We start from the raw sequence: 13,283 nt of genomic DNA, 5'->3' as shown, positions 1-13,283 counted from the left end.
CTGAAATGACAGGTCAACTGAATTCTTCCTGAAAGCACAGTAGGAAAGATAGTGAAAAACTAGTATCATTTAGAGATCTAAAGTGTTGCAAGATGCCAGAACTTGCTATGAGTCATCCAAAAGAAAGAGGTTTTATCAGTATGCATTACATGTGTTTGTATCTAATTCCTCTGTCTCTTGGGAAAATATATGACAGAAACAGGAATTAAATATGAAGGGAATATATCTCTGAAAGTGTTTGTGTACTAGAGAAGGTCCCAAGAGATGAGAGTTTTAAAGTCAAAATAATATTCTGAGTCTTTTGAGACAGATGCTTGGAAAGCAGTGTTTGAGCAGMCTGAGTTTCAGGATGTTTCCTGAAGCTTGAGTTCAGGTCAGGTTATTGTGTATGATAGATGCTTTCAGCCCCAAGGTGAACACCAAAATACACATCAAGAAATGCACTGGCGAATGGCTAGATGTCCAAGAAGCTGTCAGCACTCTGACAACAATTTAAGGCTGAAGCTGCTAAAAGTACAGATTCATTTTATGTCATTTCGTGGCCTTCCTTTAAAGCAACTGAAGCAGAATTGACTGACTTGTCTAAACTTGTTTTGTATTATTCTGCAAAGAAGAAGGCCAGTTTCTCATGAATATAAATTAGCTTGAACTCAAACAATCAGCCCAAGTTTCTGTCCGTCATGATGGAAGTAAGATTTGGCTAAATAATTTTTGTGTCTGGCTAAAGTGGCTTCTGGGATTTCCAAGGATTGTCTGGCCGAGAGCTGATGTGAGGGTGGGGACATCCACCCTTTGGCTCTGCGGAGGGGGTGTACAGTTGKTGGCTGGCTTTGCTTGTGAAGCTGTCCCAAATATCATCTTGGAATAGGTGATATTTCTGTTGGAGCATAGCTCTGCTGGAGCTGAACGTTTTGGTGTGGGATGAGCGATACTGATTGCAGTTTCTCTTGTCGCAGATATACAACAGTAAATGAGTCAGGGTCAGGCCTGCCGAGTCTGGAATTTTACGATTTTAATTTTAAAGATTTCAGTGTTTTGAGTCATACCTTTAAAGAAATCAAAGAGAAGAAGTTCTCGCTATGGGACTTGTGCCACTTCTTTTAGGGATGTTTGTTCTAGTCTGTGATATAACCTAGTTAGTTTCTTCTTCATGTTCACCGTTATACACAGAACCGCTAATGAAAGGGATTTTTTTCCTTTTGTAAGCTTTGTTTTATGAGTCTCCAGGAGTCGCCAAGGTAGTCAGCTCCATTTCTCAAAGCATAAACACCCCCTTTTTAATAAAGCTTCTAAGTCTGAAATCAAATTTAAAGGCAGGAATGATCTGAAGATGCTTCTTTATTAGCTGCACTGTCTGGAGGTCTGTGCGCCGAAAACTCCATCACATAATGATGTTACCAGCTATTCTTGGGCACCTGCTCAGCTGCAAGCTTGGGCATGGAAGGATGCCAGCGGAATGCTGCCTGATTGCATTAATACCTCTTGTATTCAGCTCTGGATCACTAATCAAATCCCAACTTGGCTACTCCTGACTATTAAGCCTGTTAAACAGTCATAATTTTGGGAATCTTGAGCCTCTTGTGAGAGAGGGGAAGAGAAAAATGAGTAACAAGGGTCCCTGTTTCTCCTGGCAGTGGAAGATTGTAGAGACAAGAAGCTGGACTCGAGACTGCTGTATTCTCAGCAGTACATCCTCGTGCTGCAGGCACAGATGCAATTCAGTGCTTGTCCTGTACTTGCACTCTTCATTCCTTACAAATTTTGGCTTCCTGGGTGGACCTCCAAAACAAAACCACAATTTAACTATCAGACACGTGCATATGGGAGCTGTTTTCGGTGGCAGTCAGGGAGTGAATTCTTATGTGAAAGGTTTATAGGCTCTGCCCTGTTACTGAAAAATATTTTGGAGATTTCCTTTTTAGAAATTAGTCCTTCCTTTGAGGACAAGATAGGATGTTGTAGCAGCTCATGCTAGAAATGAGACTATAAAGTACAGAAATTTCCTGGCAGATTTTAAGCACTGTGTATGTTGTTCTCTAGAACCTAAAGGAAAGGCTCCCTGTCCTCTGGGCCAGGTGACAATCACACAGGTTCCCAGTGGGCCCACATGCTGCGGTGACAGGCTGCAGCCCAGCAACATGTGTCYGTGTGGGAAAACCTTGAACTTGGAGCATCCTCCTTCTCCAATGCTGCGCCCCTTCTCTGCAGATGCATTTAGAGGATGGAGCTTCCTTCCCCTTGCCCTCTTCCAGAAGAGCTGCCAGTGCAGTGGACTTCTCTGCACTTGTTCGTTTTTTTTCTCTGCATCACTTGTTTTTTGTCTCTGACATTTCTAGGGCCCAAAAGGAGAAAATGTTGGTTCGATCACTCAGCCTCTTCCCAGCAGTTACTTGATCTTCAGAGCAGCCTCCGAATCAGATGGTGAGTTCTGGTCTTTATTTGCTTTGGTGGTCAAGGTTGGACAATGTGGTGCTGTACACTCCTTGCAAGTTAAGAAAGCAGGTTGATGCAGTAAATTGATGCATTAAAGAAAAAAAATGGCATGTAAATTCGAAATGTATTTCATTAGCAAGTGCCTGAACAGTCTGAGCAGACCACAGGCACGTTTCATATTCCTCACTGACTAGGCACCGTTCATGTTGGCCGTGTGCATAGGTGAAGGACTGAGGATTATAGCTGGAGAAAAAAACACTAAATAAATAAATACTGGAAGATGAAAGGAGCTGCTTCCAAAACTGGGATAAGAAGGTTTTTATTTATACCCTCAGCTGGAGAGAGATTTTATAGTTTATCTGCCAATGTCTTTCACTAGGAAGGGATCTGCTGGAGAAAAATGATATAGTAATAATGAAGGCTGTTGATAGATGTCTCTCTGCCACCAGAAATCTCTTGTGAGCTTACTGTACTGTGGTTGCACTACAGCAGGCACAGATGGCTCTGTAAAATACTGCTTTGGGAATTCGCAAAATTATGGAAGGTAAATTTAGGTCAGTATTTAACAAACATGCCAGCTTGCTATGTGAAAATCTCTCTAAATGGCTTTAGAAGGCCTAAAATATCAGTGATTTATAAGTAGATAAGATTAAAATCATGTCTTCATTCCAGCTGACCTTGAGACTACATATTTTTTTTCTCTATTTTCTTTTTCTTTTTTTTCCCCCCTTTTTTTTTTCCTGCAGCAAATGAAAGCATTTTAGGGGCATTTTTCATCTGTCCCACAAAGCATACCAAGGTAGCTTGCTTTGTCTTATTCTAGATACCTTCAAGAATGCACAACATTTTATGAAGCACAGGGAGCTTTAGAATCAGAGTCCTTCTGACCCAAGGATTAAATTTCACTTACTTCTAACAGCTGGAAATGGGACACCAAAGATGGTCAACACATCTTTGACATGGCATTTAGAATAAGAGGAGATTTTCTTTATTAGAGGCTTGGCACACTATTCGTCTTGCCCCTGTGCAAAGCAGGCTGTTCGTGGTGATCTGTACCATCTAGGCAGGGGAAGCTGTTTGCCAGTGCAGTGAGGTCGTACAAAATTAAGTGGAACTTGTATAGAGGCAAAGAAGCAAATTTGTTACTTTGGACCTGATGCTTTTGTACCTCCTGGTACAATACGACTTCCACAGCATATTTGTGCAAAGGAATACAGAATTCCACCCAAATGTCATTTGTGTAGAAAGATGCAGATTGATATAATAGTCTCTCAGGAATAAAGTACCTTTGAGCTAGACCTGCTAAATTACAGGCATTTCAAACCCCGGTTAGACAGCCCACAGAATAGGTAGATAGAACAATGCCACAGAGTTCCTAGGCAAGCGAATAACTTCAATAAATGTCTATCAATCCAGGTCTAAATTATTTCCTTAGAGATCCATTCAACTTGCCTTTCTGTTAACTTAGTTAGAAAGTGTGCAAAAGGAGCAGTGTAGTCACTGCATGCAGTGACAAGCAGTCAGACAAACTTTTCTCTGACAAACTTCTCTATGATAAAGATTTTTTTTTTCTTGGTGTTTCAATTGTCTTCTAAATGAAAATCTTCATTCTGGTAGCTGCCTAATGATGAAACCTTAAAGCCAACCTAGCAAAGAGGCCTGTGCCTGAGCTTGTGCTCCCTCTTTTTGGCAGACTGTTACGGGCCAGTTATGTGGAGTAGAAAGCTCTAGTTTTGTTTAAATTAGTCTTTCCCATAAAAGCTTCAAAGCTACAAGTAGCCCCAGGAGATTATCGAAGGTAAGATGTCTCCAGCTATGATCTCTTTGTCTGGGTAATGCACCATAGTGCTGGAAAAAAACACAAAATGGACCAAATTGAGAACTTTCAATATTTAAAGGCCKGTCGGAAGCTTTCTACCCAGGAATTGTTATTCCTGGGTAGATCATAAGAGCTTCAAATAGTGAGTTATTTAGATGTATTACTGTGGCCAAGATGTTTACTAAGAATTTTGGGAAGAATGCCAAGGCCAGATAGCTGCGAGTAGAATCACTTGAGAACTTAGCATAATTTTTATGTATTTTGTCTCTTCCCTGCAGTGGACTCTTATGATTAGATGGAAATCTAATGTGATCAAGGGAAGAAGCAGGCACCGAGAAACCCCTAAATCAAATATCGTAAATGTATATCTAGAATGCAGCTAGAACCTTTGGCTTAGGATGAAATAGCATTTGAATGGCACTAGCAATGCTCAAGATTCACCTGCACAGATTTGGAGTGAGTAAATTATGCCTAAATAGCTTCTATCAGTTAGTCCCAAGAGGTGACAGTGACAGCTGACAGAAATGAAGCTTTGAGAATTGTCTCTTTGGTTCTGTATTTTGCAAAAGCTTTTGGTACCGTATCTCACCAGAAGTGCTAGCATGAAAAATGGTGCAATAAAAACAATCTGACTTCACAGCTAAGGTCAATGAGCTGTGAGCAGCAAATGAACCTTGAGTAGGAAGAGGAGGAAGTTTGGGCATCTTTGCTCCATGGAGCAGTGTAGACATGATGAGAAACAGCCAAGTGCCTGGATATCCCACTCAAGGATCTGTGACTTGCAAATGGTCTTCATATCATGAAGTGGCGTAAAGCTTAGGAACGCAGGACACCAAGAATGGAAACTGCTACATTTAAAGAAATCTTGAACAAACTACTCTACAGGCAGCCCAGCTACTCAGATGGTTGTAGGCAGTTGTAGAGATTTATCTGTGGTGCACAGGCATCTCCCGGAGAGTATATTTCAGTTTGTTTCATTTCTTTAATGCACTGGATACAGAGTGTACTTATGGTCAAGAGAGAGGGGGATTTTAGCTGTAAAGAGCTAAGCTGGTTGACAGAAATGGGCCAGGTGGGATGTGTTCCCTTGCATAATGTTAGCGTGTGTTTGCAGTATGCTCACGTCTCCCGCGGAGGTGCGATATTGTGTGAATCTGCAGCACCTCTGAGGAGGTGTCCTGACCACATTCTGCTTAACGCAGCCTCCCGTGTTCATAGTGAAAAATGAACTGCCGAATATCAAGCAAATTTAACAGTAATTCATGGAGGCCTTTGACTATCTGGGAAATATTGAGTTAAAACATATGTCAGATGTACAGTTCTGCTATCCAGGCAGCTCTATCATGATCAGCAGCTACTTGGCCTACTTTTTTTTTCTTTCTGCATTTCAGAATCCCCCTTTTCCCCTGTGCTGTGCCATCTGTGACAGCCTGTTGGCAGGATTTAAGGTCCTGACTTCTGGACAGCCTGCCGAACCACCGTCAAGCTACAGTAAATTTCACATTCACAGCCCCCTGCAGCAGTCTGCAGTGTGATGTGTTTTAACGACATCTGGAAGGTCGAATCAGCCTACAAGGCTCAACCTGTACAAAAACAGGGTCTTTCTCTCAAACTACCTTCAGTAAGGAAAATTRTTTTTCCAAAGCAGTGACTGTGTTTGCAAATGACATTTGTGCTGATAGGAGTGTTAGAATTAGTTGCTGAAACATGTCCCGTGGGTAGTGCCACCCAGGGGGTTATTGGAAGGAACTCAGTGTGGCAGATAAGCAAGGGTTAAAGACTCGACAGAGGAAATATAAACCACACTTGCATTTTGTTCCTTATGTGCACCCGCTCCTCCAGGCATGCTTTAGATAGGCTCCACTGCCTGATGTAGATGGAGTTGTGTGGAAAAACGGATGGTCTATCTTGCTGTGTTATTGTTTCTTTAGTCATTGGTAGTCACCAGACTCTTCTCACAAAATGGATACCGTGATCTGGAGAGAAAAATTGCATTATTGCAATGAGAGTCACACACAGGAGCAGCAAACCARGAGGAAGACTGCAGTTCAAAACCAAGTTCACGTTGAAGTATATCATGAAATCCCAGRGATGCTGGAAAAAAAAAATAAAGTWATCTTCTTAGACCTATRTCTGCCMCCTTAATTCTTTTGCAGCAATTTAAAATCTATACATTTGCAACTAGACTTTACGTAGCCTGGTGCATAAATTGCACTGGCAGCTAATTGAAGGATTACATCCTTGCAGCTTGACAGCCAAAGTGTAACGAATCATGCACGTAGACACCCAAGTGGTGCAGCAAAATGAGAAGCAGTCAGCTGAATACGGTGACCTCAATGTTCAGTGACTGAAGCAAATCAGTGTCTTCCTCATCATTTGTGATTTGTGTGCACTTGAGCAAGAATTCATCGTTTCCAGGTGGCAGGCTACCTCAGGCTGATTCTTAAAAGCATCTGTCTTGTAGGTGTAAAGCAGGAAGCCGAAAGCTGGATGACTTTAATAATTCAAGAAGAATAATGCTCCCTTAGTGATGCCTGTCTAGAGGAATGTATAGCTACTAGGTGTGAAGCTTTTGAAGTCTTAATTGGCAAGATGCATCCCAGCTGTTCTGTAGCTACAAGTATTCAATGGCAAACRTGTAGTCCCTGGATGTGATTTCGGTGTACAGCATCGCCGTTGCACCTCGAGCAGATTTTTACTTTCTTGGTGAGTGCTGAGGGAAGGTTGTCTCAGTGATTGTTCATTGCAAAATGTGGCAGATAGAGTTGGCATATCCAATCATGAGTATTTTTAGGTGTGATGATGATGACTATAAAGAATTTCAAAAGTGAAGAGCTTTCAGCACTAGCTGATTTTTCTGTAGGCTATTGTTGTAATTGGAGAGTTGCTTGAGGACTAAGCCATTCTCCAAGTACTTCTAGAAGGAGTTCCTTGAACTAACCTTGGTTCAGCAGCGTAAGCAACCTTTTGGTTGCCTTTTTCCAAGGGGGAGCAGTAGAAACGTTTTGTGCTGTTTATTCCTTTTTAGTGGTTCCCTTTTGTCTGTGGGGAAAAAAAAGGTGTTTCAGCTGTAGGCTCCAGGTTTCCACTGGGCAGCAGGTACCARCAGTGCCCTGTGGAGGTGGACAGGGGCATCCCTGCAGAGTGGGAGGATCCTGTGTGATTCCCACCAGCCAAGGGTGCTGAAGTTCCTCTCAAAGGGCTGTCAAGACCCGGACCAGCCCGTTGGGCCAGGCAGTCTAGAGAAGGTGTGGAACATCCATGGGATGAGTGTTCAGTCTTGTTTGCTGCTTTTTATAAACTTGTCTCTCCCTGTGATGGCTGTGAATGTGGTCTCTGATCCAGATGGGAAGGGTCTGTGCAAGCAGACTATTTACATCCCAACTCAATGCAAGAGTCACAGCTCCCTCCAGAGGTCCTTCCCGTGAGGTCAACGCAAAATGCCGCATGCAAAAGGGAAGGCATCCTGCTCCGAGACTGCCTGGCTAAAGGAACAGTGTGCCTTGCTCCTCGGTAATACAGATCTTCTTGAAGCAAGAGAATTTATGCAGAATTCTCTCAAAATAGTCACTGAGGCGGATAGAGTAGCATACCATTTGGTATGATAAATTCTTAAAACCCTGTGGGGGATTTTGCCATAGGCTGATAGTTCTTGGGTTTTCCTCCAGGATTTAAACATAAGCTTGTTTAGGGCACAGTCTGTCACAGACTGTAATAAAAATCTGATAATTGATTGTAGTGTTTTTCCAYTACAGTTTTAAAAGCCTCAGACCTGCTGCACAAATGCAATTGTAATTATTTCCCAGCTCTTTTTATTTTTGTTTCCTTTCTCTGAATCATATTGTGCTGCTCTTTGCCTCTTAAGAAACAATTCCACCCATTCTACTTCTCTCATCTAATTATCCTGMATACAGAAATGACTGGAGTCAACCATTCAAAATGTGGAAATGTGAGAATAAATGTAGCCAATGAAGCCTTTGTGCAGGCGACAATAACTATATTTGATAGCCTTTAATTACGGGACCACATACTTTTTTTCCCCTTCTGCAATTCATGAGGGAGTGAGTAGATTCACTGTATAAGCAATTAAGTAATCCAAATGCCAGAATTCTCCTTTCCTTTTCACAAAAAGGATGAATATTGCTCAACAGCAAGATCACTCAAACGTAAAAACGTTTCATGTAGGCCTGTAGTGAGGAAACAGGTTTATCTTGTGTGCAAGCCTTGAAACTCGGAGGGCATAATTTTTTGTGTTATGGTGCGATTACCACACTGTTGACTTGCAGAGAATGTAACCTTTTCATTTGGAGAGGAAATGCCATATTTTGTGTCTTTTTCTGTGTTACGCATTTATTTGGATTCACAGCACCACCCGATGGCCAAAGACCTGTGTCTTTTATGCTGCTCTGCGTCCCTTGAATTTACTTTCTGCTAGAACTGAAAGTAGGGCAATACCCTGGTGCCATTCCTGTGCTCGGTGGGACAGAAGTAATGCTGATTGCTAATGCACAGGGCTGTTCTCTAAGGAATATTCCTCGAAAGTTCTGTGCTTCTGCACTGCAGTATTAAAATGAAGATTTTTAGCAAATGTTTTTTTTAAGGAGGCCCTTTGATTAAGGTTTCCAAAGTGTTGCCAGGCACGGGAGCTATCTCATTGCTGCTGCCTGAGCATAAGGCTGCAAATAATAGCCAAAAATGGGCTTTCAACTTAATGGGTCAGGCGAGAGGGGATATGTAGTTGTCTCAGTTCTGCCATCTACTCTTACAGCTTATCCATGCAAATCCTCCCCATGGTGAGGAGGGAATAAATTCCTGTGTGTAGAGCCTTAATGTAAAAGAAGTTTGTTAAATACAAAATAGTGTGAAATCAATTCCAATATCCTTTAGCCCTCCTAATCTTTTATTAACCATTATGAATGGTTTTATTATTAAATCATAAGCTGGTGCTGATGGAATTTATAGGAGGAAATTGGAGGAAATGGCTGGGCTCTGTGGTGTCTGTGATTCTGTGTTCAAGTGGAATTCCTCTGAGCTTGGSGGTGGTTCCCTCGCTTTCACTGGTTATAGCTTTGTATCAAAGCAAGCACTAAGAGCTGCTCAAATTTATAAATCTTTCTTTATATCCTTGTGATGTGGATTTTTTAAAATCTCACTGATCTTCTTACAGAGTTAGATTTTAGTCATGGCAGAATCAATGGGAATTCTGCCCAGTAGTGGCTGGATCCCYGTGTGATTTAAGCATATGCCTGATGCTCAGCGTGTGATAAGAGTAGGACGTAACAGCACCATTTCCCAAGTGGGACATCGGTGTAGATGTGGTCCAGAGGAAAGCTGTCTGTAGCAAATTGCCATTGCCAGAGCAAAATCCTCGTTGTTTTCTTCACTGCCTCTCAAGTGCACTTCTAATTATTGCAAAATGTATTCAGAGGACCATAATGAAAAGCTTTGTTTTGCAGGCTAGAAATTAGAGGGTTTCTCCCTTGATACCTCCATCCTTGAATGCTCAGCCAATTTGCAGGTGTCCTGGCCTCATTAGTGACTCTGAACTACTGCAGCAGATTGTTTCCAAGAACATAGAGGCTCCAGCACTGCAATGGTTGGTTGTGCTTTAACACTAAGACACCACTCAATGTTGGTTGTGCTTTAACACTAACACACCACTTTGCGGACTTGGAGGGGGCATTGCCTGAGGAGCCAATATGCGGTTTGGGTTCCCGTGTCTTTGTACCACACCTGAGGTTTCTCATGTTGGCAAATTACTTTTAAGTGAAGCATTTTTGCAACAGGATAAGAAAAGTTAAAATGAGTAGGTGGAGAGGAAGAGGTGCTGTTAGGGCAAAGCTGCAGTGAGTTTTCTGTCATTGTTACCTATGCACAAGTATCACTTGTGCAGCTGCCGACGTGTTTACCATTTCCAGACAGATAACCTAGGGATTATTTATGTGAAAAGTAGATTATTGTACAGAGTGCCTTCTTGCCTTAAAAGGAGCTTTGCACTGAGGTAAGAAGCATTTTAGATGCAATGTACAAATCATCTTACTTGCTCTTCTGTGCTTAAATAATTCCCCTTGTTTTTGCAGGCCGGTGCTGGCTGGATGCTCTGGAGCTTGCCCTGCGCTGCTCCAGCCTCTTTCGGCTCAGTGCCTCCAAGCAGGGCAAGGATGGAGAAATGAACTGCTCGAGCGACGCAGCCCACGCAGGGCTCAACAACCTCTTACACACGAGCACCATCTCGGACCAGGAGCTCTTCCAGTAAGCCTGAGCTTTCAYTTCTTAATACCCAGAGCAGCTTTGCGTGGCTCATACATGGACATCCATTTAACCCGATAATAATCTGGACAGAGTTCACTTTAAAAAGACAGTTACAAATAAGTTTCCAGGTTCCTCTGCCATGTCCATCAGGTCAGACGAACGTGGGGCCTGATGTCACCTCGTGCTTGAGCACAGGCTGGAGGGAGCCTCAGCTGCATTCTTGTGCATCAGAAGCAAATTTATTCCATCTCTTGCTTGGGCCAAAACACCGTCTGGAGAGGCTGGCATGAAAAATGGTCTGCCTGAGTGGAGACTGCAGAGTCTAGCCACTACAGGGGATCTGGGGTTAGCTAGACACTTCCAGTGTCTGTCTACGGGTTAGCACATATGGCTGGGAGTCTGATCTGTTTTTTAATAATGCACTTTTGCTACTAATAATACAGTGTCCTAGTCAGCAGGCTGTGCGCATGGCATCCTGAGCCGTATAATTACTTTCTTTCTCTGCAGGGGTTTTGAGTGGTTTCCAATTTCCTGCTCAATGCCTCAGATAAATTTTCACATACGGGGAAAAAGTCCCTGCAGCCGCCTTCTGTTCACAGCACTACAGCAGCATTTTGGAAAAACTCGCATCAGTGCTCTTTAAGTGACATAGGAAAAGGTGGAGGGGATTATCTGTTTTTTATAGCTAAATAGGTGATCTCAAAAATCCCTGTGGAATAGATTGTTCCCATGTCAGGGGGAATAGATTGTTCCCATGTCAGGGGACATGAGGTGTCTATTGCTACTTCTGCTGATGTCAGTTTGACACTCAGGGCTTACAGAAAGGCAGCACAGGCTGGACAGTAATTTTTTAGGGTAATAATTCTTGCAGTATGCTCTGTATTTCCAATTCTCTGAGAATTTACTATTCTAGTTTCCCTCTGCCTAAGAGAGTCTCTTAGGAGCTTTCTCACCATGATTTTTTTGGCTGATGGTGAATCCTGGAAGGCAGTGGATTTGTTTTTCAGCTGGTGGAGGTGTGTGCATAAATCCTAGATTAAATGGGGCCTGTGGTATGGAGGACATGCATGTAGACCCGTGACTGCTATAAATGTCAAGTGCAAAGGGTGTATATTAAAGTATTTTTGCTCTGACATATAATGCACAAATGATTCTGCTTCACCACTTATCTGTTCAATATTAAAAGGCCTCTTGAACTCTTCAGCAGGAGCACCCATGGGAGAGTCTTCAGCAGGACATCGGATGTGCTAATGGAGTCCGATTTTTCTGACAAGCTCAGTTTTTAGATGAGTGGTTCAAGTCAGGGSTAGATGAACTTTTTCCTGGTGTCTGACCGTCAGGACGAGTCAGTTTCCGCTCTTGAATTTTGCTGCTGGTTTTAATTTCTACCCAGATTTTCCCTAGTGCTTAAAGCCCGGGAGAGTTTGTCATTACAGGTCAGAAGGATGAGTTACCCTGGAGGAATAAAGAACATTCAGTAAGGGAAGAAGCAAAACCAAAACTGCCCAAGTGCTGAGTAAAGAGTTTTGGGTTTGCCGCTGACAGCAGCTTCCTCATAGGAATTAAATCATTCTAATTAAATGCCTTCCCTACAGGGAATCATACCAATTAAATTGGCACGCTGTTGTTAGGGGGCCAGTTAATTACATTTAACTCTATCTTCAAATTAGCCAAACGACTCTGTCAGAAAAAGAAAAACAAGAAGAAAAAGGAGATGGTGTGTATTCCAGGGAAAGCAGTCCCCAAGAGACTTGGCAAGGGGGGATCTTCCCTTGAGCCAAAGCTATATTTGCCTGCTGGCTGCTTTTCTGCTCCCCTGCTGGGAGAGAAGTCAGGATTATGCACTGGCATTGAAATCAGTGTCTTCAGGAGCATATGAATATGGGAAGGGGAAACCTATGTAATCATGCTGCCAAATCAAGGGCTGAGGATCTGTGCAAAGCTGACATTTTAGACAAGAGGCCGTAAGAGAAATAGACAGTCCTCTCTTCCTGTGAAACCGTATTTCTTATGGCTTCCGTCTCTTATCTCAGCAGCCCCAGATATCTGGCTTGTCTCCTTGTTTGATGCAGAGCCAAAGTGTGTTTCCTTTGTGGAGAAAAGCACCGTCTAACCTACGGAAGTCCTGGTCACTAGTGAAAAGTTCCAGGAACAATCCTACAGAATATCAGACAGCTCCATTACACTGAAACAGTAAATTAGCCCTGAAAAATGCTGTCATTTGTGGGTAAAATGGAAGCCTGCTGTTGACTTCAGCATAGTCATTTCCTCTTGGCTTTCCAAGTCTGATCCAAATCCCTTTGGAAGCCTTTACATTGATTTTAGTTCAAGCTCATAGCTTTGCTTTTTGTTTTAGCATATTATGTATAGTTACTGCTGATGCTGTGTGGAAGAACAGAAGTGCCTGGCTCCACTTGAGATTGTTGAGTTTGTTCCTCAGAAACCAGAATGAGAAGTTTCTGGTTTCCCTTTGGTTCCCCAGAGCAGCTCCTTGGCTCCAGATGTTCGGATGATGAGGGATTTCATATGATTTTCACTTCCCCTTGGAGTAAATCTGACATCCTTATAAACATCTGTTTACAAAAGGAGGATTTCTGGGAGAGTAGGTGGGAAAAGCAGAAGGATCTAAGAAAAGAGTCATTTGCTCCACCAAAACTTTGCTTCAGAAATGTGAGGAAGTGTGAGGGCTGAGATAAGAAATGTTCAGAGGAAGGTGTCAGCAGGACCTGAGAGCTAGGCTAGCCTAGCAAAAAGGTTGCATTTGTGTGAAAACATGTAT

The 13,283-nt window shown here is 42.6% G+C and overlaps 1 protein-coding gene across 2 annotated transcripts in view; it reads left to right on the top strand.

Moving 5' to 3' along the window:
• Window positions 1–13,283, top strand: part of OSBPL5 (oxysterol binding protein like 5) — a 56,800-nt gene that overhangs the window by 25,410 nt on the left and 18,107 nt on the right. For both annotated transcript variants that reach the window (XM_026036777.1, XM_026036776.1), the window contains exons 7-8: window positions 2,337–2,421; window positions 10,333–10,504. In XM_026036777.1, coding sequence (XP_025892562.1) covers window positions 2,337–2,421; window positions 10,333–10,504 — 257 coding nt within the window. The remainder of the gene's footprint in view (window positions 1–2,336; window positions 2,422–10,332; window positions 10,505–13,283) is intronic.

This window comes from Nothoprocta perdicaria, unplaced genomic scaffold (genome assembly GCF_003342845.1).
Source record: "Nothoprocta perdicaria isolate Ctin4 unplaced genomic scaffold, notPer1 scaffold_186, whole genome shotgun sequence".
NCBI lineage: Eukaryota > Metazoa > Chordata > Aves > Tinamiformes > Tinamidae > Nothoprocta > Nothoprocta perdicaria.
This window is presented reverse-complemented; position numbering and strand designations above follow the sequence as displayed.